A 23,413-nucleotide genomic window follows, 5' to 3' on the forward strand; every position below is an offset into this window, starting at 1 on the left:
GGATTTCAATACCTTCAGAGAGCTTTTTTAATTCGAAGGAACTGACACCAGAACAGCAATAATCAAAAACATGCCAAAATCTGCCACCAACCAATGATGTTTATGGTAAAAGCTGATCATTTTATTCTAATGCCCACTGGTAATAAAAATTGTCAAGTACCGGAGTTGGAACACTCAACAGATTGTCTGTCTTGTTCATTCCCTGATCAGATTTTGCCTGATTTAGATGTAATTTTGTTAATTTTATGCTGTAACTTTATGCTAATTTTGTACTCTATGTCAGGCTTTCACCTTAGAATAAACTAAAACTTCCTCAGCTTCTCTGACTCCAACAGCTTCCATTGTTCATGCACAATTCAACGGACACTTCTAGCTCAGCTCTGCTTACACTTTCACATCAACTTCACTCAAGTTCATTAATATCTATCGCCTGTCATGAACATCAGCGGCTTCAGGAAATGAGTTCAGCCACTGGAGGATGATAAAGATGTTGGTATTATGTGACACCGGCCCATTGATCAGAGATGAATATGGTCATCTGACATAAGCCTCCAGGGCTCATGCCTCCTGCCCTCTGCCTCTGCACTGATAACACCAGGCCTCTGATGCTTTTGAATGTGCATGCGATCAGTAGATGAGTGTGAAACCAACTGATAGCTGCCGTATTGACGTATTGACTGAAGCTGCTGATCTCCATTGCGCATCTCGGGCCTATCACATGGCTGTAGACAGAGATAAGAGTGTCACAGTTGTGAGGTAAGTTGGTGCAACAGGCGCTCTGGGACAAGTCCGGTGCAGACGTGACAGCAGCAGAGCCAAAGACCTGAGTGAGTCAGTGGTTATGAGCACCCTCATTTTACAGCATTACATCTTCATGAAAAAGCCAAGTGACAGACGTGTACCTGAAAATGAGGTGGTTGACTTTGAACTGGGTCTCTATCACGCCTGTCGTTCTCAGTCGTACTCGAAGAACATCTGTCTCTGTGGGCACGTATTCTGGAGACGTGATGCGGTTCATGTTCTCAAAGAAACTACGAAACGAGGAAGAGGAGGAGGAGGAGGAGGCAGCGAGAGAAGGGTGCAAAAATGTGAAAGGTAGGGGAGAAATGAGGGGACAAACAAAGAGAGGGAGGAAAATGTAATAACCTGCAGACAAACTTGAGATCAAAAGAGAATAAAATCTGGTACAAGTTGCGAATGTGTTGACTGGTACACTGTGAGTGTGTGTATCACTGGCGTGTCAGCTGCCAGACGCAGTGTGTGCAGTGATAAGGCTGGAGCCCCAGGGGGCGCAGCAGCTCATCACCATGAATATTCACACTGAGATTTACCTTAATAACACACTGAGGCTAAGCTTTCAAACACAGATTAGTTATTAACACAGCTGGTGTAATCAACTGTATCGTGTGTGCATGCTCAATGACATGTGATCTTTTTCCAAGCACACACACACACAGTGACGTCGCCAGCTACCTGAACCCACTGTGACATTCTCAACAAGTCACCCTGAATCAGTTTCTTGGACAGCGACACACATCCTGCTGGTTCAAAAACACACTGCCTGTGATGCCGCACAGTTCAGACAACATGTGAGAGTCTGTTTTGTACTTCTGTCTTTGTGAGGACCATTCTGGGGGGGGGGCAGAAGCAATTGTGTGCTGAGTACTGATTTAACAAACTTGTTATCACCGCTTATCTATTTTCATTTCTAGCAGTTTTGGAACAACATTAGCATTCATCTGGAGTCATCTGAGTCATCTAACAATTCTTTTCTCTCTTTTTAGCTCAGTTTTGGGTCTCCACCACTTGTCTCTTTAGCTGCTAAATGATACACTGGCTGTGTACACTGTACACATCAATGTTAGCAACTAGTTGATGAACATACTGGACCTGTTAAAGATCTAGATGCTTCCATGAGGAGTTGGTAGAGACCAAAACAGAGCAAAAAGAGAGTGAATATTGGACTGACATTCATCAGGTGGCCAGAAACAAGCATCCATAAATGCTGGGTGTGCAGCTACAAAACCATGTTCACCAGGCCAACTTAAAAAGGTGATAATATGTGTCGTTCATTGTTGCTTCAAATGCCCCAAGTAACCAATGAATCAGTTATTGCAGGTTTAAGTTACAGTTAGGTTTACTTTAAAGGAAAAATCTAGTTTTCCGCAACTTGGATCTTATTTTTGTACTTTTATTTTCATCTAGCTATGATGACATTGGACTAAAAGTAAGTCCACAGATCTGAGAAGACGACACCATCACAACAAAAAAGCTTGATGGGCTGTAAACAAGCAGACAGTTTAGCTGGATTTTCTTAACCACTTTATTTAGTAGAGAAAACAAAAGTAAACTTAAAAAGAAACAATCCAAGTTTGACTAATGTATCTGTTCATCTGACCACCTAATTTTATGTTTCCAAATATCAGCAGAAAGATGAGCCAAACCACAAATAATAAGTCCCAACTTGTGCCTAACTGGAATTTCCCTTTAAGGTAAAGGTAAGGGTCTAGAAAACACTCTGTGTCAATACAGGTCCTCACAAGTAAAGAAGTATCACCACGCAGATAACATGCAGTGTGTGTGTGTGTGTGTGTGTGTGTGTGTGTGAGGAGAGCGCAGGGTGATGGTGATGTACTGTGGCTCTCAGTGGGAACCAGAGGGCCTGTCGGTGTAGATAACCCCAGAGCTGAGGCGTCTCGCTGGGGTTGAGGATGAGAACAGACGGCCTCCTGGTGGGTCCCAGCTCTGTTCTACTTGCGCATCACACACGCCCACCCCCCTTTACACATGTGTCTTATATTCTTATATACTCATATAGTCTTATATAGTGTCTGCACATGCTTAACTGTTTTTTAAATATGCAAATTTTTCAACCACCTGTGTCACATTGCTTTGTTCTTGCATGCACACATGTATGTATTTTACTTAGCTTATCCGCTAAGCGGTATAGATAATGGATGGATATATTTTAAGGATGTTATACAGATGAATATAATAGCAGTGGAGGTAGATCTAAGTACAGGTTACCTGGGTTCATCTCCCTCCCTCTTTCCTTCCCCCTCCCCAGACTCTGATTCCTAGTGACAGCGAGCACACGGCTGAGCATCAGCCGCTAAGTCCAGCTAATTAAACCCCTGCATCTCCTCATCACAGCGTGAGTGTGTGCTGGAGGAGTACTCACTACAGCGCCGAGTCATTGAGCTCATACTCGTATCCCCGGGCCGCTGCGGCCCTCACGCCCTGGTCGGCCCACAGGCAGCACAGGGCGTGGCTGAGGAAAGGAAAGAGCACCTGTTCTTCATCAAAACACCGCCCGCACGACAGGACAGAATGGGCGTGGACCTGCAAGAAGACACGGAGACAGAGGTGTGGGTGGGATGAGCGGAGGCCATGTGGAAAAGAGGATGCGAGTCTAAATGACAGAAAAGTTTAGGAGTCTGTCTGCTACTCGGTAATCAGTATAGACGCACAAATGAATTGATTTGCACACAAGCACATACACATACAAGCACATACACCCATGTGACATCTAATGGAGGAAATACTTTGGTCATCATCTGCCAGCAGGATGTGCTGAGTGGGTGGGTGGTGTATGAGCTCTGATAAGTTTGACAATAAAGTTCAAATCAAATTGATCCTCACAATCAAAACACCCACCCACTGTCTAACTTTCTGCTCTTTCTCCTGCAAACAAACTGTTGCTGTATGTGTGTGTGTGTGTGTGTGTGTGTGTGTGTGTGTGTGCTGCCAGGTGTAGCAGTTGTGGCTGCAGCGCTCACATGCTGCTCTCTAGTGGAGATCTGGGTTCAATGCAAGAAAACCAGCAGCATAAAACTCTGGATGAACCGAAGAGGAGCAGGATGAGGAGGAGAAAGATGGGATGGAAAGATTTGGAGAGAAGTGTGACAGAAATATAAAACATAGAAAAAGTAGAGGAACAGAAAGACAGACAGGTTGACAGACAGACTACCTTGTTCCTGCTGTTAGCCAGGTTGATCCGGAGGATGCCCATGCCGTGGAGGACAAACTTCATGGAGGTCAGGAGGTTATCCAGCACTGCAGGCTGCAAAGAGATTAAGTTCATTAATGGCCGTGACTGCGGGACAAAACAAAAATTCAGACAAAAGCCTGATGTGTCACATGACACCAAAATATAACACGCTCCAACAGCATTGGATATTGTTGCCTTTACTAAGTACTCACTTCAGTTTGTCTTGTGGCAAATTTCTTATTCTTATTTCTTATTGTAACACTGGAAACTTTGAGACTTTAGTGACTGAGCAGAGCAACTCCTGCAGAGAGCTGGTGTGTGTGTGTGTGTGTGTGTGTGTGTATTACACTCTCCGTCACTCTCCTGCCAGCTAAAGATAAGCTTCACATTCCATCACGATTCTATCACAGTCTGGTCGCTCTTCTTTGTGCGTGTGTTTCTCTGTCCAGATTGAGATGTGCTGCTCTCCCACTGAAATGTGCGAGGGGAGATAACTCAGTGAGGTGACGGGGCTTCATCTTGTGACGAGAGCTGGGCTGAGGGCCGCTGACGCCACGGCATTAGGGACAAATTAGTCTCTTTCAGGAGAACCTTTGGTGACAGCGCTGCATTGATTTGTGTCAGAAATAAGCTGCTTTGTGTGTTTGTCTCCCTCGGCCTCACCATCGCTGTCATCTGCTCAAATACACAATTTAATATTGTGCTAAATTTCTTACATAATAATAATAATAATAATGATACATTCTTATAGTCTTAGGAACAATAAATACCAGATCCTTATCGTGCAGTTGGTGTAGTTGGTGCAGCTTATGTTTTATGGCCATTAACATCACTAAAAATCAGGCAGATGGTGATATAGGGCTGATGGCAGTCTTGAGGTGTGAGAAGTACATCTCTGGCTACAGTTACTATTGTTGATGTGGCATCTGTCAGTCAGTACTACGAACATGCATACTGAATTTCATAGCAATCCATACGATATTTCGCTAAAGCCAAACATTTTAACCTGCTGTTGTTGCAAGAGATCACCAAAGTCATTAGGGTTAATCCTCTGGGGACCAAGACTGTCTGTACAAAATGTTGTGCTGATCCCTCTTGGAATTGTTGAGATATTTCAGTCTGGACCAAAACGGAGGACTGGCCGACCAACCAACAGCAGCACCTCTAGAGCCATGCTGCTGGCATACCTGTGTGTAATTCTAAACTTGACTGAATAGTATTCAGCTTGTCGCTTTGCTAGCATGCATACACGGTTGACATTTTACAGAATTCTTTATGTTTGTATGAGTGGGTCCCTGTTTCATTTGCATCTTGTGCACCTAAATGAGGACTCACATGCACACACACAAACAAACGGGAAATGCAGAACACAACCATGCCCAAATTTCCCTATGAAATTTGCCTGGTTTCTATCTTTGTTTTATGAGGAAGAAAATGCTTTTAACACATTTGTAAAGAAATCATTTGAAAAAAACGCTTTTGCACCTTCCTGATACACTTCGCTTGTAGTTCTGTAGACAAATGTGTTTAAAGGGTTCATACTGCTTTCTAAGAGTCAAATTCAAGCACTTTCAAGGTACCTAAACCAAAAATGTCTAGACTCTTCAAACCTTTAACTTCACATCCAAACTGTTCATAGAAAAAGGTTTACAGAATTCCTTTAAATCCGCTTTATTTCTCTTACCAGCTGCTTATATTACCATGCGTTGTATTTTTTGATTGTCATTATTTAATGATTCAATGCCGGTACAATATTTGGCTAGTTTCCATCAGTATGCATAGACGCACAAGTCGAAAATCAGAGGACGCACACACATTCTGAGAGCCGATGGTCACCCTGTGACTTTCAGTTTTACACCAGACCCAGAGCATAACGGATAGACAACCCCTGTTCAGTGCCCACGTCAGTCAACCTAGCTCCGGTCCGCTCTGCATCTGGTGTGAGCTGCCAGAGGACAACAAAACAAATATAACGACAGGCTCGTTTCATTTGAAATAATAAATGAATTTTGTTTTACATGAATGGCTGTGCAGATAGAACACCAGATCAATCAAGCATTATCACATTCCTAACTTTACAGTAAAAATGCAGCATATTCTAAACTTTCAAGGCTTTATACAATACCACTTTGTATGAGTGGGATCTCAACCATACACATGATACATTTCTGAGCACCGTAAAGGCAGCATTTTTTTGATTTATTAAATAACATTGTATTGTACAGGTCTGTCCAAACCCTGGATTCACAACAAATGAAATTACTGCTGCTCTCATGTCTCTGATCCAGTTGTTGTTCTTTCGTCTCTGACTTCAGTTGAAATATTCTTTTTCCTTCCTTCCTTCCTTCCCCCTCCCTCCGCCTTTGTCTTCTTTATCAATTGTTTCCAAGTTCCTCCCTCTCTGCCTCAAGGCTTATAGTTTAGTGTTGATGGTAAAGGTGGGAGGCACAAAGAGAGGAGGGCTAAACCCCCTCCAACACCAGACACTTTATGTATGGACAAAACAAACATGTAGCCGTTTCTTCTCTCAATGTGGAACATTTAGTAACATTTGTGTGGCAGCAAAACACCAAGCCTGTAACACACTCCACAGAATGGCTGCATTACTTCTAATAGACAAACACTGTGCCATTCTTTCATTTCTACCTGATCAATGCATGCCTACACACACACACACACACACACACACACACACACACAGCCTAGGGCCACAGGTGTGTTATTGTATGGTAATCTGAATCCACAATCAGCTTTACGTCAACTCTCTGGAAAAGTATAGGGTAAAAAGACACCATGAAAGGAAGCCCAGCAAACACAAATCTCTCACACTTTCCAAACATTTCTTTCCTGCTGTGGTGGTGAGCGCCATCACCACCACAGTTAAAAGCATTGTGGGAGCTTTGTTGCACACAGTATGCCAGTGGAGATATCACAACTCCCACAGGACAACAGTGTAATGTCTTGTGTCACAGCATTCAGTACAAAAAAACAACCACAAAGAATGCAGCTGAACTGGTGGCAGCCCAATAGTTAATCATTAACTACAGACTGTTCTGCTAACATTGTGTAACTAAGTATGTGTGTGTGTGTGTGTGTGTGTGTGTGTGTGTGTGTGTGTTTGTAGGTTTTAGGCTCTACTGATTTCACAATCCACCAGGTGAAAAGGCTCACAGATTCATTGCATTTTTCCAGAAACAAACACCTGAATCAACAAAGACATTCCAGCCTGAAAAATACAAATTCAGTTAATAAATGTTATCCACTGCCACGCCAACACACACACACACACACACACACACACACACACACACACACACACACACACACACACACACACACACACACACACACACACACACACACACACACACACACACACACACACACACACACACAAAGCATCACTTCTGTTGACACAGAGTTGTGTGAACTGGACGAGAATGAAGGGAAAAAGCTCAGTCCATCAGCCTATCCTTAGTAAAAACAGCACCATGGCCTCGGGCTGCAAATAAAGGAGCGATGAGACAAAGAGGAGCCCCCTTCCTACCTTTCCTCCCCTTATTTCTCTCAAACTGGCTGTGCTGCCATGATCCTAATGCAATACAAGCCTGGCTGGCAGGACCACAAAAAGCCAGACTGAGAAATAAAGAGATGGTTTTCTCCCTGTGCCTTTGGGGGAAATTTGAGAGAAGGAGAAGGGATAACCTGTCCGGTTCACCGCAGGGTCGAGATGTTTGCTACTGCACAGGTAGACACACACACACACACACACACACACACACACACACACACAGACAGTAACAAACACGTGTGGAACAATACACACACAGGCCTGATAAGGAATGATGAGCTCATATATGTAACTGTGAGTGTGTGTGTGTGTGTGTGTGTGTGCAGGGGAGGGCGTGTCTGTGTTTGCTGTGGGAGGCTGGGATGGTCAGGGAGGGGAGGGGCACGTCAGTGGGTTAGTGTCATTTTTCCACTTGAAAATAAGGGTGTCACCTGAGAACAAAGGCGAGCCCAACTGACAGCAGGGATAACAAAAGAGAGTTGACTACTGGTATTAAACACGTATTGATGCATGTGAAATATTCCTGTTTACTGATTAAATACATGTATAAATGAAACTTAAAGAGGTTCTAAAATCTGTTGTGCATAGAGAAAAGCAGGAAAGACCTGGTTCTGCTTTTCATTCTTCTTTTTTACTTTATCACATTATGTTTCTGCATGTAACTACATATTAAGGCGCTGCAGGTTATGGGGATGAATTGTAATCACTTTGGAGACTCCCTCACCTAATCTGGCACCATCATCAGGTAAACAAAAATCCATTTTGTCCAAAAACCCCCCTCAGCTGTTCTTTGTGTTTAGTGCCAGTTAGTAAAAGTTAACATGCCAACTAGCTGAACTAATGTGGTGAACACGGTTAACATTAGTTAGCATTGTCACTGTGAGCGTTTGTCATTGGCACTGTGGCTGTAGACTCTAGTTTGATGCAGTGACCGTATTGAACCTGAGTTTCTGTAGCGATATTAAAACAATACGTCATTTAATGTTAACATGTTATTATTCAATTGATGAAAATGTTCAAATATTAAATGCTGTCTGAACAAAAGCAGCCACACAAGAACTTTGCCTGATAATAACACGGCCTCGAATGGTTCATTTTTTTAATCTAAATCAGGAAATTAATGTTAATGTGACCAGACTTTAGATGCCAACTTTTGGTACTTGACAGCTCTTGGAGTGTTTGATATCCAGCCCTGCTCAAACTGATAAAAACATAAATAAATAAACCTGCTCGGGGGTCCTCTTTCTCTCTCCAGCCCTGTCCAATAACAGAAAGTAAGACGCTTGTGTTGAACTGCAGACGAGGTGACTTGACGTGAGAGGCAGCAGAAGGAGAGGAGTGCAGAGAAGGGGCTGAGGCGTCTTTAATATCTAGGAATGCATCCAAATATCCCAGCTGCCTGTACAAACAACTGGGACCCTCATAAGTCATATCAGTGTGTGTGTTCATAATACTGGCCCATGAGCAACTGCCAAAGTCTTAACAGAGTTTGACAGTGTTTTGCATATTTCCAGGGCATAGATATTATCTGTTTCACATGAGACAGTTTCACACACACACATGCCAACACACACACACACACACAGACACACACACTGTGGAGTGGAGCTTGTTTTCAGGCTAAAAAAAGAGTGTGAATTGTGCTTCGGTGGGCTCAAACTCCACCATCTTCATCTATGAAGTTTGCCCAGTAAAAGTGCTGTTATTATCACAGAGCAGGTATCTGAAGTGCGAGGAAAACACAGAAATCCATTTTCTGTCATCACATACTCATTATGTATATGCATCACAGAAACAAGGAGGCAGTGGGAGAGAGAGAGGAGAGTAGTAAAAAATATGGGAAGAGGGTAAAGAAGGAGGATGTGGAAGAAGATAAGCCTTCAGTAAAAACAAGCTGATGGTGTGAAACTGGTGTGTGTGTGTGTGTGTTGAACCATTTCCATTCCCCCACACCATCCCAGCCCCTCATACAGTGTAGGAATTTGGCACACACACACGGATACACACACACACACACACACACAGAAGGAAAAGCAGATGCGAGCCAAACCACTGCATACCAACTTGGATGTGACCCTGGGCATCACTAGAAGCCTCAGTCCCCCACAGGAACCAACCATCGCCTCGCTTTCCCTCTCATCTCTGTCCAGCTCCATCGCTGCTTCCCCATCTTTGATGCTGTCTAACTTTCAGTTTAGTCGTGCCTGCAGTTCTAACAGACCTCTTGGCTTCCTCACTGACGACTTTAAGTCATTTCTTAGTTTTCTGCCACTTCCGTTTATAAGGCAGGAGACAAATGTGGTTGTTATCCAACTCTCTTCTGCTGGAAACCACGACACCGAGCCCACTGTATGCTAATAGGCTGTTATCTAATGAGAGCATCAGGCATGGTGAACAAGGCTGTAGTCTGATCGAGTGTGTGTGTGTGTGTGTGTGTGTGTGTGTGTGTGTGTGTGTGTGTGTGTGTGTGTGTGTGTGTGTGTGTGTGTGTGTGTGTGTTTCCCACCTTGAAGCTGGTGAGCTCCTGCTTGGTGAATCCACTGCTGTGGATGATCTTCATCTGTTTGACCAAAGTGCTTTTACCGCTCTCTGCTGCACCTGGAGGAGGTCAGAAATGCTGGTTAAACTGGGTCTTTAGCTCACGGATTAAGAGATAAAACATAAATAAACTTGCAGCTTTTCATCTGTGGTCAAGTTTTATTTTTAAATGAGCAGTGGTTTCAGTTCAACAGGAGGACTTGTGAGTCTGTCTCAACCAAAACTCTCCAGCCTGTGGACCTTCATAAGGGCTTTTATCATGTCATCCAATGGGAAATGATGTTCAGGCGTCAGTCTCACCTAGAAGGAGTATTTTGACCACATTCATCTCCCGCTTGGCGCACTCGTACAGGTCTCTGTCTATCTTGGCGCTGTGTATCTTCGCCTTCTTCTCCTCTGTGACTTCGCTTCCGAGGCACAGTCCCATCCTGAGCAACTCATCTCCTCCCCGAGCCCGGCCTGAGAGGAAAACAAAAGCAGGGAGTCCAGACTGGGATCAGCCCGAGTTTGTTTCTACGAGCTGCATGCTGCGAGCTCTCCAAACTGCAGGGTTACTGTGGTGAAAAGGCGAAAAAAAGCCCAGGCCATCTCCGAAACATCCTTCAAACCCGCAGGAGTTGTGCGTCAAACAGTCTGGACTGCACTGATTTTACGCATCGCTCCAAGTATTTCTTTCTTCAGCTTTTAATGGGTGGTAACTTTTCAGCGACTCTTTTCGGACGTGCAAACACCAAACTATTATGTCACCGTGCGCCAGTGCGGTTCAAAATCTGCCCTACCGCCTTGGCAAAGACCCCAGATAATCCTGAAAGCGCCTCCTCCCACTGAGGATGGAAAACTTTTGGACTTCCCTGGGAAGTGACGTGCAGGGGACAAAACTGCTGAGTGCGCGCTTCCATGTATTTTACCTGTGTGTGTGTGTGTGTGTGTGTGTGTGTGTGTGTGTGTGTGTGTGTGTGTGTGTGTGTGTGCGTGCGCTCCGAAAACGACATAAACACACTTTTATATCCATGTTGGAACTGCAGCAGTGGAGAGTAGCTGAGTACATTTTTGTCAGTTACTTTGTCACTTTGATTATACAGAAAAGTCTATACAATATGATGATGCACTGTTATTGACTAAGGCTCCTGCACACCCACACAGGTGACTGATGGCAGCTGGCAGGTTTTAGATGCGCAAAACTATGCTGGGATTTACAGTGTGTGATGTGACCACAAGCTCACAGTAACGAGAGTGATAAGGACTGAACTTGTCCTGCAGCAAACCTATCAGACAGTGAGCAGACAGTGAGACAAGATTTTTTTTTTCAGAGGCCTGAAGAGGTGAGAACATTTCAAGCATAAATCAGAAAATAATTTAAGAAAGTAAGAACAATTTTCTGTAATACATTTTTCTTTCTTATTCCTTCGATCCTCTGCTGACCCTTTATCTTTTTGGAACCACTGCACCAAATAAAAATGATTTACCAAAACAACATTTAATTGCTCTCTCGTTAATCTGACAGCAGAATGTCCAACCCCACACATGGATAGAAAGAAAAAAAAACACTTGCAGACACGTCCAGCTGCTGCAGTGTTTGGCACATGGCTCTCCTCTGGGCCCCTGAGAGGTCTCTAAATGTTTATCTTCACTATTTCATTCACTAAAAAGCAAACTAAAGAAGATCTGCTCAGAGTAGATGTATGTGTAGAGTGAGATCGTGATGTCTCAGTGTGTGTAAGTCAGGTCCCAGATAGAGGCCTGTGGTCTGTCGTGGCCCTGGGCTGAGTGATAGGAAGAAGCTCCTCCGGGTCGGCGGATTAAAGGCTCTTTGTGTTTGTAATGAGGCGACAGTTTGCAGTTTTTGTTCAAATCAGAGAGCAGTGTGAATGGGACAGGACCGCTCGGGTTTAGCCGTTTCTGAGCGGCTGTGGCCTCATTTCACTGACTCAGCGAGCCGTGAGTATGTGCTGATCCAACAAAGATCTCTGTCATCAGGCTGCGCACCATACACTGCTGCTGTAAAACAGACATCAGAAGCCATATCACCAGTTTATTTATTAAAAAAGGAAATTTGCACATTGCAGTATAGTGATTGAAAGGTTGTGAAAACTCCCACCATCTCATATTTAGAAGCTTACTCATTTCGCCCATAGAAACACACAGTCTCACAAACATTAACAATTCACCTCCACGCAGGAAAAACCGTGACCTTCAACAACCTATAGAAGTTTGTAGAAGAAGAGTGACAGTGATATCAGGTCCCAGATATTTACATTGAGTTCTTGGATCGTCTTGTAAGAGAGAAAAGAGGAAGTTCTAGTGGACATTACTTGAAAGCAGGCTGAAGAAAAACAGACCACTTTACCCACAGCTGCAGAGACACTCTATAGTTTAGACTTGACATAATTCACAACCCTTAAATCAATTAAAGCTTTAGGAATGAGGCACTACTGTCCTTTACAGCGCTAACAGTCACATTCTTTATCTCTCTCTGTCTCTCACGCACACACCCACACACGCACACACACACACACACACACACACACACACACAGCAAATTCAGGTAGTTAAAATCCACTGTTCAAATCAAAGGAAAATTTCATAGATCATTTAACACCGTAATGTATTTTTCAGGATGGATGAAAAGACTGATTTCTAGATTTGAAATAATTAGTTAAAATAAATGTACATTTTCTATTAAAATCAAACTATATTCAAGATTACTGATGACACTTCTAAGACTGATCATTAAAAACTGATTAAAAATCTAAAAATGCAACTGACAAGGACGCTAACATTTGTCAATAAGTTATGGCTTATTAGAAGCTTAACATACCACTTCTACATGTACACAGGAAGACGCAGTGTGCGATTTCATGGGCAAAAACAATACATGACAGGATATTCTAAAAGTTCTCTGTGGTGGACGAGAGGTTTAAAAGGGATTTCGAGGGTTAAATCTCAGTTTGTGTTACGTATTTTGATTCTTTGTGTTCTTGTCAAGACGGATCTGTTCTAATCCCATTAGGCTGGAGGAGTCTGTACACATGAAGACAGAGAGAAGCAAACCCAGCAGCGTGGACACACACACTGCCTCACCAAATATTTAAAGCAGGAATCTGCACCCCGTAGAGACTTACTGACCCCACCCCGGGGTCGTTTCACCCAGCCAGACCCAGTTTGGGGCAACATGGACTGTCCGTCTGGGTCACTTCGGTCCACCCTCTTGAAGCTGCGTGAACTACGAGGAGTTAATTAGACACAGATTCATGTCTGAGGTCTCACTAGTGAGCAGCCTGGACTGAAGGTTCACTCTGCTCCTCCTGCTCTCTCTTCTTCATCGCCTCAATCACCGCCATCTCCTTGGCCTCCTTCTTTTGGTTTCTGGCTTCAAACTGCAGCCTGGAAACACACGAGAAGTCATGAATACATTTGAGATAAAAACATTTAAAAATTTTTAAGTGTCAAAATCACCTTTACTGAGAGAAATAAAATGCAGATGAAGATGATGAGGACGCCCCTGACCTGTTTTCAATGATCCTCTGGACAATGTCATCAGTGGTGAGATTGTTCCCACTGTCGATGGTCCTGAATATCCCTCTCTTCTTTGGCTCCTGAGGGCAGAACACGAGCTGATTTATCAAACTGACACAAGGACAAAGTCCCCCACAAGTTCCCCTCTTGTGAAGGATGATGTCCAGCCTTGAGCCAGTCAGAGCCATGTTAATGAGCCAGAATGGAGCAATAACTTCCAGTTATTGTACGTTACACACAGACAAATACACACTATAGTGCCTCCCTGAGGGCAACCACAGATACACACAGAGCAGCCAGATAAGTAAGTGATGTATGTACGACAAGGTGTCCCAGTATGAGAAGATAATGGACCAGGTGAAGGCTTCAGAGTGACCAGGACCAGGACACACGTCTCCCATTACCACACCGCTAAAAGCTAACGAAAGGCAAAGCCACATCAACAGTGTGGTTTGGGTATTCAGTTCAGTTACTTTTGACCTTAAATGATCTCAAATATAAACACATGTAACATCTACATGCAGTATGGTCTGGCAGGTGCTGCAGCACGTTGATCAGAGCTGTGAGGACTCTGTACTCACAGCGTAGGGGTCTGACCCATCCTTGTCTGGAAACACTTCAGTCTTGCCATGACACACCATGTCCACCTGCACAGTTACACAAACCAGCCTGTTAAACTGATATAAATGACATTCTAGCAATATATTTATCTGTATTATACTCACTAGATACTAGTCTTTGATGTGGCACTTTAGGTAGCATATTAGGTAAATATGGAGCAGCACTTCATTCATTTATCTAAGGCTTCTCTTCAGCATTTAAAGACAAGAGCTGTGATATTGATTCTTTAACTACCTACAGAGTGACAGAGCTGAAGATGATGGCATTTCTTCTGATACTTCAACTGTACACAAGGGGGCGCCACATGGTTCAGTAAAGGGCCCTTTCAATAGTTTACAAATTAATTTGGGGAGAATCTTTCGAATGCAGCAACCACACAGTGATCTATTGCCTACACTGTCACTGACACTAGTTTTAATTCCAGTCACTTCTAACTTAACTAATTTATGTCTCTTATTCCAAGACTAACAGAACAGAAAGTTGAAATACTTTCCTTCATTAGATAATGAGATTTCATACTGGAGCTTATTAAAGCTGGCTGATTAATTTAGGAACAAGACCCGTTTTCCATTTCTTTGATTTTTGTCATGAACATAAAGTTGTGGATGGACTTTTAGTGTAAAATAATGAAGCTGCTATTTTGGCCAGCACTCTCTTGAGTTTCAAACTGAAGGGACCATCCTGGTTAAATAAAGGTCTAAATAAAGGAAAACACATGATCGGATGTAAAATACATACATACAAAAGCAACTCACCTTAAAATGATCAAGCAGGTCTTTGCCCACTGCGTATGGTGCACCGATCACCACCTCTGACACATACTACAGACGACACAAAAAAAGACAAGCTTACTTTTTAGATACAAGACAGCTCAAGGTGTTTTCCCTGTTTGTGTACCTCGTCATCAGACACTGAATAAAACTGATGGCAGAGCACAGCAGTAGGATTGTGTTTGTGTTCAAGTTAAACCGACTAATGAGAGCATTACAAACACAGTGCAGGTGGGGGAACAGAGACTCATTGTTGTCGTCTGATAGTTGATCAGCGGGAAAGGAGGGAACAGAGCCAAGTTCAGCTCGCAGCGCTGTGAGTATTCAAGCTGTAAATACATCCAACTGTGCTGAACATTTTGAGTTTTGTGTGTGTGTGTGTGTGTGTGTGTGTGTGTGTGTGTGTGTGTGTGTGTGTGTGTGTGTGTGTGTGTGTGTGTGTGTGTGTGTGTGTGAGAGAGAGAGAACTCACCCGACAGGCCAGGACACTAAGCGTTCTCTCATGGATGTTCATGATTGGATAGTTCTTCCCCTTGTACCGGTTCACTTCCTGAAGAGAATGAAAAAAAAACATTTAGTAGTTTTACATATTCACTCTTTAGATATTTTATTCACCACACGTAATCAAAAGCACAAACTATAGCAAATTTAAAAGTAATGTGACCTCACTTTCCTACACCATTGACACTGTAAACTCTTTCTTGTCTAACCATAAGTCTGAGTCCCTCTTGCATTAACTTGGTCCAAATGTTTCTCCTGAAAACTTCTGACAGAGCAGGAGGGCTACATATCTCACTCTTGTGTGAATGTTTTGCTGGGATGTGTGTGAGCGCATGTCTGTATTCAGGCGTACCTGGTCAAAGTGCAGACCTACTATGACGTAGGGCCTCTCCGCCTGCCTGTAGACCATCTCTAAGAAGTCAACGTGGCCAATGTCTGCAAAGAATTTGTGGTCAAGGCAAAAGCAAAAACCTCATGCACCACAGACATGACTTCCAGCGTTCACGGCGAAATTCTGGTAATTTCTGCCTGATTAGGATACGGAACAGGTCGAACGCCCCCGCCACATAGATGATGGTGTCGCCGGGCTGAGGCTCCTTTCCTGAGGCAAACTGGATGATCTTCTGGGACGTCTGGAGGAACTGAGACACTCCTGTCCAGGGACTGTGGCCTTTAGGACCCTTGAACACAACAGAAGACAGAAGCATTTCACTGGTTTGTATGTGTGTATATGTAATACAGGCTAAGTGGGAGAGATAATCCACTGACAACAGATATCCTTTAAAATGACATTTAATTCAAGTGAGGAGGTTCCACTAAAATGAAACCCATTTGTTACTCACTTTTCCAAAGTTGTCTGTATGCTGCTGGTAATCTGGGTTATCCTGCAAACATCATTAGAGAGGAAAAGATGGCACCAAAACCAAAACAAACATGTAACCATGTCAGGACTAGCTCTAGAAGCACATGCATAACTGCCACTGCTGCTTATTAAATACACACATCTAAATAAAGCACCGTACGACCCGACCAGCCATCAGTGGGTGAAATCTAACTCTGAACATTAAATAAAAACCTACTGATGGAACCCTTTGTGTTAAGCTTAACTCACCATGTTGCTGTGATGGGCTTTGGTCATGAGAAGCATTCGTCCCACCAGGTCAGTGGTGGAGACACCCTGTGTGCGTCTACATTCCCGGTAACGGCCTGCACGCTTCACCTCGTCATATGTGTCCTTACCGTCTACAGTCAGCGTGATGTCATCTGGGAGACATAAACAACGTTAACGTCATCACATCTGGAGGCCTCTTCAAGACTTTGTGTGTTTGTGCGAGAGTGGACCTCTACTGGCTCACCTCCGTGCACGCAGAAGTCACAGTTGTACTTGTCCAGAGTCTCCAGGGTGGTGACGTAGGGTGCTCCTTCTACTATCTCATCCACCCACTTGATGGCCCGGACCATCTTGTAGCGTTCTACCTGAGTGAAGACCGGGGGACCCTTGTGCTTGGAGATCTCAGCTTTGAGAGAAGTAGAGAGGTAATCCATTGTTATTATTGGCACATCACTAACATATATATTGGCCCTGAGGCCCTGCTCCCTGCCTCAATACAATATAAGGCGGTTTTCTGTAACCTCTCACTCACTCTGATGAGTTCATCAGAATCAATCTGGACAGGACATAAATGGACAGGTGTTTCTAAATGACACCCTAGCATTCCTAAGAATCAATGAAACAAAATCAGTGGAGTCACGTGCAGGGCAGACCTGGAGTTTAAGTACCGATGGACCATTTCTGGTTCAGCTTGCAACAGCCAAAGACCGGGCTAAGATAAAACACTCTGACACAACATGACGGCCTCAACGTCAGCGTGTTAATAACCAGCTCATGGATCAGTCTCTTAATTCCTCCACTCTCCACACTTCCCTCTCTCCTGCCTGGCTAGGTCTCCCATTAGGAGAGCTCCCCTCTTAGGGATATTTTTATCAGATCAGAGATTAAGGAACTGGATGTGATGTCAGTGGGTGCCACTAAGCTGCACTGCTGCATCAAATCAACACCAAGCAAATCTGCCTGGCGTCAGCACATACAGGAGAGAAGATGGTGAGGGCAGACAGGGACCTTGCCCCACTTCTACCCTCTAACTCTATTTTAAATCAGCTTTTAAAACATTCATGTTTGCCGCTGCATTTTATTAAGTTAATCTTAGGACTATTTAGCTTGCAGCTGTAGCTACACTGTATTTTTTATCTTATTCTGGTTTACTTTGCTTTATCTTATGTAAAGCACTTTGAATTGCCTTGTTGTTCAAAGGTACTATACAAATAAACATGCCTTGTCTTGCTCGATGCGTTTCAGCAGTGAGGAAGTGCTCCAGCTCCATTACGACCTCATAACAGAAGCTGTCTGAGGGTGGCTGTTCAAAGTGTTCTAATTTCTTCATCCAAAGCAGATTCAAAGTGGAGACTGATCTGATTCATTACACTATAATACACAGTCCAGTTTTACAGACATGGGCTTATCAAGCTAATTATTACAAATCACATTATCAATAAAATGTATTATATATTATGTAGTTTGGTGATTTACTCTGTCTTGACAAATCAGCTTCCAGACCAGCAAAGTAAAATCATCTGGTTTAGTGAAGACAGCAAATAACGTTAACAAATGAACAACATGCGTCATCATACTGATTATTTGTTGTTGTTGAGTCCTCGAAAATGTTTCTCATAGAAAAAGCTACTGCAACACAAAGTAAACTAGTTGAGCTGGCTGTATGCTAGTTAACAGCAAATGTCATTTATTTTTCATTTCTCTTGTTATCCCCTTTGTCTTCTACTGATCTTGTTATTCTTGTTTACCTCGTCTTGTTGTCTGATGTTCATGGATATACTTGATTGTTGTTGTTTTGTGTTTCTTTGCACTGGACGGGGACTTTAACTTCATCCCTCCCCTGAACATATTCATTGAGTTTTAGCGTTTTATTTCCTTTGTCTTCTCACTTCAAGCAAAGTAAACAGGCCGTGCAGCCATATAAATATTTGTGTCTTGCATCCTACACTGCATTAAAAAGGTGTCCTTAGAAATGTAAACATTTGCATTTGGCTGTAAAGAGTTTTCATGATTCCAACTCAGATTAGCTCAGTTTTTCTCTGCAGTAAACAAGGGTTAATGTGTAGCCTTGTGCCACAAAGATATGATGATATTGATTTCACAGAAATATCCAGATCAGAATGTGTGTCTGTGTGCCAGTGGCAGTCTTACCATCTGTATGCACTCCGACTATGAGGTAATCTCCCATGCCTTTGGCCTGCCGCAGCTGGTTGGAGTGACCGTAGTGCACCATGTCGTAACTGCAGAGACAGAAACAAGAGACGACAGCGTCGCCAGCATGGAAAACAATAAACAGTGTGAGCACTCAAACAAAACATTACACAGGCCATCACCGTCTTTTAAATGTCTTTCAGAGCCACGTTTGCAGAAGACCTTTTACTGTCCAACTCTGCTTGGTTTATTGTTCAACATTAACTTCTTATTATCTAATTATCTGTTAATTGTTAACTGTGACCTTGCGCAGTGTGTGATCTGTGCTGTGAACACATGCACTCTTAGTGAAACAGGTTATATCACACAACATGGACTGACAGACCTTTTAATATGGTGAGTGAAAATGATAAAGGTTAGTGGGAGAAAGGTAATGATCCGAGATACTACAAGTACAACATGTCAGTGTTTGTTTGCTTTCTGCCATTCAGAGCTTGTACAGCTCATGTTTTACTGGTACTGGCTTGTTAATGCAAGTGCTCTTCCCTCATTCCAACATATTCAAAGTCTTAGTTGGTTTTAACCAAAAGAAAAAAAGAAATAAAGCCATTTCTAGTTTTATTCATTTCATTTTCCTTTACTTCTTAAGTGCTCGGATGTTGCTCTGTTCCGGTTAAGTTTGTTCAAGTTTTGATGAAAATGTGCTTTCGTTCAGCACCCTGCAGCTTCACATTCCACAGATTCAAAACACTCACATCTCTGTCCATCCAGTTCTGTCTCAGACTGAGCAGCATTACAAGTAAATCATTTATTAGCAAGACTGGATTCATGTTACACTTTTACATCTGTGTTAATTTCAGGTATCTCAAATAACTATAACTAATATGACTGAACATAGAATAAGTTAAACTGACCCTCACTGTGACTATTCATAGTGGAGGAATAACTTGAAAATAGCTGAATAGCTATATGGTACATTTTCAGATTAATGTGAAATAAGTACCTCGTAATGTGACTTTCCCTTTTTCCCCAGTTGATCCAGAGATTCAAACCTGTTATGTTTCATTTACAGTTTAATTTCACTTTCTGTCCTTTCAAGACCATTCTGCTAACATTTCTGTACGTACTGGAGTTTATTTCTACTAAACTAAACTTTACTAAAAGACCTCACCTGCCACAGACTGTACTCAAAGTCAGCAGACCTCTCCTCTATAACAACTTTACCACAAGCTGCTAGTCTTGAACTTCCTTCACAATAATCCCCCAACATCCTTCACCTCTCCTGGTCAGGATCTGTTAGACACTTTGCTCACTGATCTAAATTCATCTTCTTCAGTGTGATGTATGTGCAGATCAGTGTTAGCAGTCCTGAGTCACAAATTCAGGACAGTTTTAGTGTGCCAAGACAGACAAAGTAAATATAGTGAAGTGATGCCTAGTTGTACAATTGTATAGTGTGGTTATTTGTCTGGTTTGTTTTACAGTTGTTAAAAAAACTGCTGGGTATCTATTTGTTTTTTTTTTTTGACACTTAACATTAACTGTTGCAAAATAACTAGTCTATACTATTTCATTTTTACTTCACTTACATTTCTTTCTAACCCCCCCAAACAAGTGGGAACCCCTGCCCACCACACCAACATGTCGCTTTTGCATCAAACTGAACGTCATGTTCACTATGTTAAGTTATTTATAACCACCACATGAGATGGGCCATGTCAAACTAGCTATCACCACCCAGCCACTTCTGTGCACAGGAGTCCATGTGAGTCCACGAAAGAATTCATGCATTGCACATTAGAAGTCAGTCAGTTAGGTCCTATCTAACCTTTTAGTTTCAGTTCTGTCTAGATATAGTTTCATACACACACACATTTAAAATATCACTCATAACCTCAGTCTTAACTGTGAAGTTATGAAACTGTGAAGAGAGAGGACCTTGTCCCTAACTTACCCCATGCTATTAAAACTGATATAAGTATATGACTGCAGCCAGTGCACTAGGGGAACATTACACACTTAGTTTTCTGAATAAAAAAGAATGGATGTAACCATAGAGCTTGTTAAAAACATTCACATTAATAACTGCTGCCTGAATAAAGTGGGTTGGGCTGCTAGTATAGATTAAAGAAATGAGAATATAGTTTATGTAATGAGAAAACACCCGACCATTAGGTAATTTTGAGAGAAAGCCACATGAGTTATAACTAACGAGGGCAACTGTTATAAACGCCAATAAAGTTGCAGTAGGAAATGATATTTTATTAAAATTTTGGTTGAAATAACTAATTTTGACCATTGCATGTCACTAATAATATCTAATTGAAGGATCTGTGAGAACTTGCCCATTTGTAGTTGGTCTTTTTAAAAACTGGACCTGGTCTGAATCAAACATCCAATCAGAGTTATCTAGCACCTAACTAGCCAATCACAGCGACCCTGCACAAACAATGGTCTTCCGGGTTCTATGGCTCCTTCATCTCTGCTAGACTCGGTAATTCACGTGCATATATTACATGTAGAGCTATGGCATCTACTGAAAAATTCCCTATACCCCCTTTGCCTACAACGGCGTATACTGCAAAACAAGTGAAAAAACGGAGAACCTTGGCGGAGCTGAGAGAGAAAAAGAGAGTGCTAAATAAAAAGAGAGATCAGAGCAGGGTCAACATCGGTAAGGCATTTTCTAGATGGCGAGAGCTGCGGGAGAGTAAAGAGATGAAGAGCGATGAAGAGGTTGCCCTTTTCCTTCTTGATAAGTAAGTGTTAGTGGTGTCACTGCAACAACTCAGTGGCCTAATGCTGATGTCTAGGCAGGTCAGCTAAATTTAGCTAACCTAGCAAAAACAAGCTAGTGAACGTTTCCGTGGCAACAGGCAAAAACCTATGGCTTGCATCAACAACAAGCTAGCTAAAACAACCCAGCCTTTTAGCCACCTATTTGGCATCTTTTTCGTTATTCCAGTAATCTGTCCTCCCATGTCTGCTATTAAACGTTAATAATACGGTAGCGCAAGCGATACTACCATGTCTGGCAGGGATACACATTACATATTTGCTCATGTGCCCCATGAATGCGGCCATATAAATAAGGTCCAAAACCATTTCCAATGATAGAAATAGTGTTTATTTCAGGTCAGCTATATACCTTTACAAGCTGCGTTGATCCAACATGTGTATATAACGTTATGCATGTATGTGTCTTGCAGTTATGAGAAAGACTGTCCATCATCGACCCGAGGTAAAAGACGGCTGACTTTTAAACTACCAGTCCCACCTGCTTCAAACATTTTTGCAGTCTCCCTCTCTGATCAGTGAGTGTTAACATGCTGGCAACTGCAATATTTTTTACACTTTCTGTTCCTGCTCATAGAACCATCGCAGTATTGCATAGCTAGTCCCCTGAACTATGTTCTTTATAAAACAGACAAGTAAAGTAAAAACATTTATTACAGAAAACAATACTCGTCGGTGGATGGCATTAGGGACCTGGTAAATGGCAGTATTGAGGACACAGCATCAGATGCAAGGTATCATGTCATTTGTTTTGTTGTTGTGTTTTGTGAAGATCCACATCGTGAAACATTAACACCTTCAGACTGTAATCCTCGTTCACACCGTTCTAGCCACCGTGACAACCAGGGAAACACCGCTTCACGGTGTCAATGATCCTGTTGCTAAGTTACTAACTGCTAAAAGTAAGTAGCTTAGCTAGCTAGCATTAGCGTGGAGCTCCGCCACTGGTTCCTGATATGTAGCACAGAATGACCGCATGTTTGACAACAATCTGTGGGAGTGAGTTTAATAAACCGGCACAGACAGTAAGTCAGTGGCGGGCACAGAGACTCACCAGCCGTCACACCACAACCGGACGACGCGCTTCCGTTTCTCCGGACTGCACCCTGAGTCCGCCGGCTTACTGCAGCCGGCTTCGTCCCGTTGGTCGCTGGTGGTGTAGTGACCGTTTTTGATCATTTCGACAAGTTCAGACAACGAAGTAATATTTAAAAAAAAAAAAGCAGAAGTGAAAGTATTTGGCTCGGTGGAACGTGGCTCTCCCAAAGCTTGTTTTAAAGGACGTCTACTTCTTCTTCTTCTCCGGTTTAACGGTACGAGGTGAACTGACACCGCGCGGCCAACGCCTCCAACACTACGTCACATCGAACGAATCCTCTGACGCACACATTGCACACCACCCCTGTCACGTGACCAGAGACAGCCTATAAAAAGACTGATACAGGAATGGAACGCGACGGGTGCGTTTACTCAGGTTCTACTGTTCTCATCTACTCCAATGCTGATACACGTTGAGTGTTTGTTTTCTTTCACTCCACCACATTTTAGAAAGTGTTTTTTTTACTCCACTTCAATGTAATCTGACATTTCCCGTACAATTATTTTGCAGATCAAGATTTTACAATACTTTTGCTTTCTACTCAAGGAGAATCTTTTTTATGTGACCAACTTGATTCAGTCTTGAATGCAGCGCTTTAACTAGTAAAGAGCCATTTTATATTTTAGAAGTACAACTTTTTATTTTTGGATTTGGGTACTTGGATAAACACATAAATGCTAGAAAGTTAATTATTTATCAAAATCACAATGTGATGCCTGTGGGAGTGAGTTGCTGTTGAACGAATCAC

At 42.7% G+C, this 23,413-nt stretch overlaps 2 protein-coding genes across 2 annotated transcripts in view; both read right to left on the minus strand.

Annotated features, from left to right (window-relative positions):
- gnav1 (guanine nucleotide binding protein (G protein) alpha v1) overlaps positions 1-10,889 on the minus strand; it is a 28,089-nt gene extending 17,200 nt beyond the window's left edge. The window contains exons 1-5 of the mRNA XM_070856532.1: positions 10,401-10,889; positions 10,069-10,160; positions 3,971-4,063; positions 3,182-3,342; positions 903-1,031 (exon numbers count right to left, since the gene is read on the minus strand). Coding sequence (XP_070712633.1) covers positions 903-1,031; positions 3,182-3,342; positions 3,971-4,063; positions 10,069-10,160; positions 10,401-10,527 — 602 coding nt within the window. The 5' untranslated portion in view covers positions 10,528-10,889. The remainder of the gene's footprint in view (positions 1-902; positions 1,032-3,181; positions 3,343-3,970; positions 4,064-10,068; positions 10,161-10,400) is intronic.
- Positions 10,890-12,119: 1,230 nt separating this feature from the next.
- On the minus strand, positions 12,120-22,901 carry pcyt2 (phosphate cytidylyltransferase 2, ethanolamine). Its single transcript, XM_070828551.1, has 12 exons — positions 22,621-22,901; positions 18,771-18,859; positions 16,864-17,025; positions 16,620-16,771; positions 16,351-16,392; positions 16,050-16,188; positions 15,861-15,943; positions 15,480-15,557; positions 14,993-15,058; positions 14,198-14,263; positions 13,608-13,696; positions 12,120-13,484 (listed from the first exon to the last, which is right to left on the minus strand). Exons 1-12 carry the CDS (start codon positions 22,743-22,745, stop codon positions 13,367-13,369), a joined length of 1,209 nt encoding a protein of 402 aa, XP_070684652.1. The 5' UTR covers positions 22,746-22,901; the 3' UTR covers positions 12,120-13,366.
- Between the last annotated feature and the right edge of the window lie 512 nt (positions 22,902-23,413).

This window comes from Pempheris klunzingeri, chromosome 3 (assembly GCF_042242105.1).
Source record: "Pempheris klunzingeri isolate RE-2024b chromosome 3, fPemKlu1.hap1, whole genome shotgun sequence".
Taxonomy (NCBI): Eukaryota; Metazoa; Chordata; class Actinopteri; order Acropomatiformes; family Pempheridae; genus Pempheris; species Pempheris klunzingeri.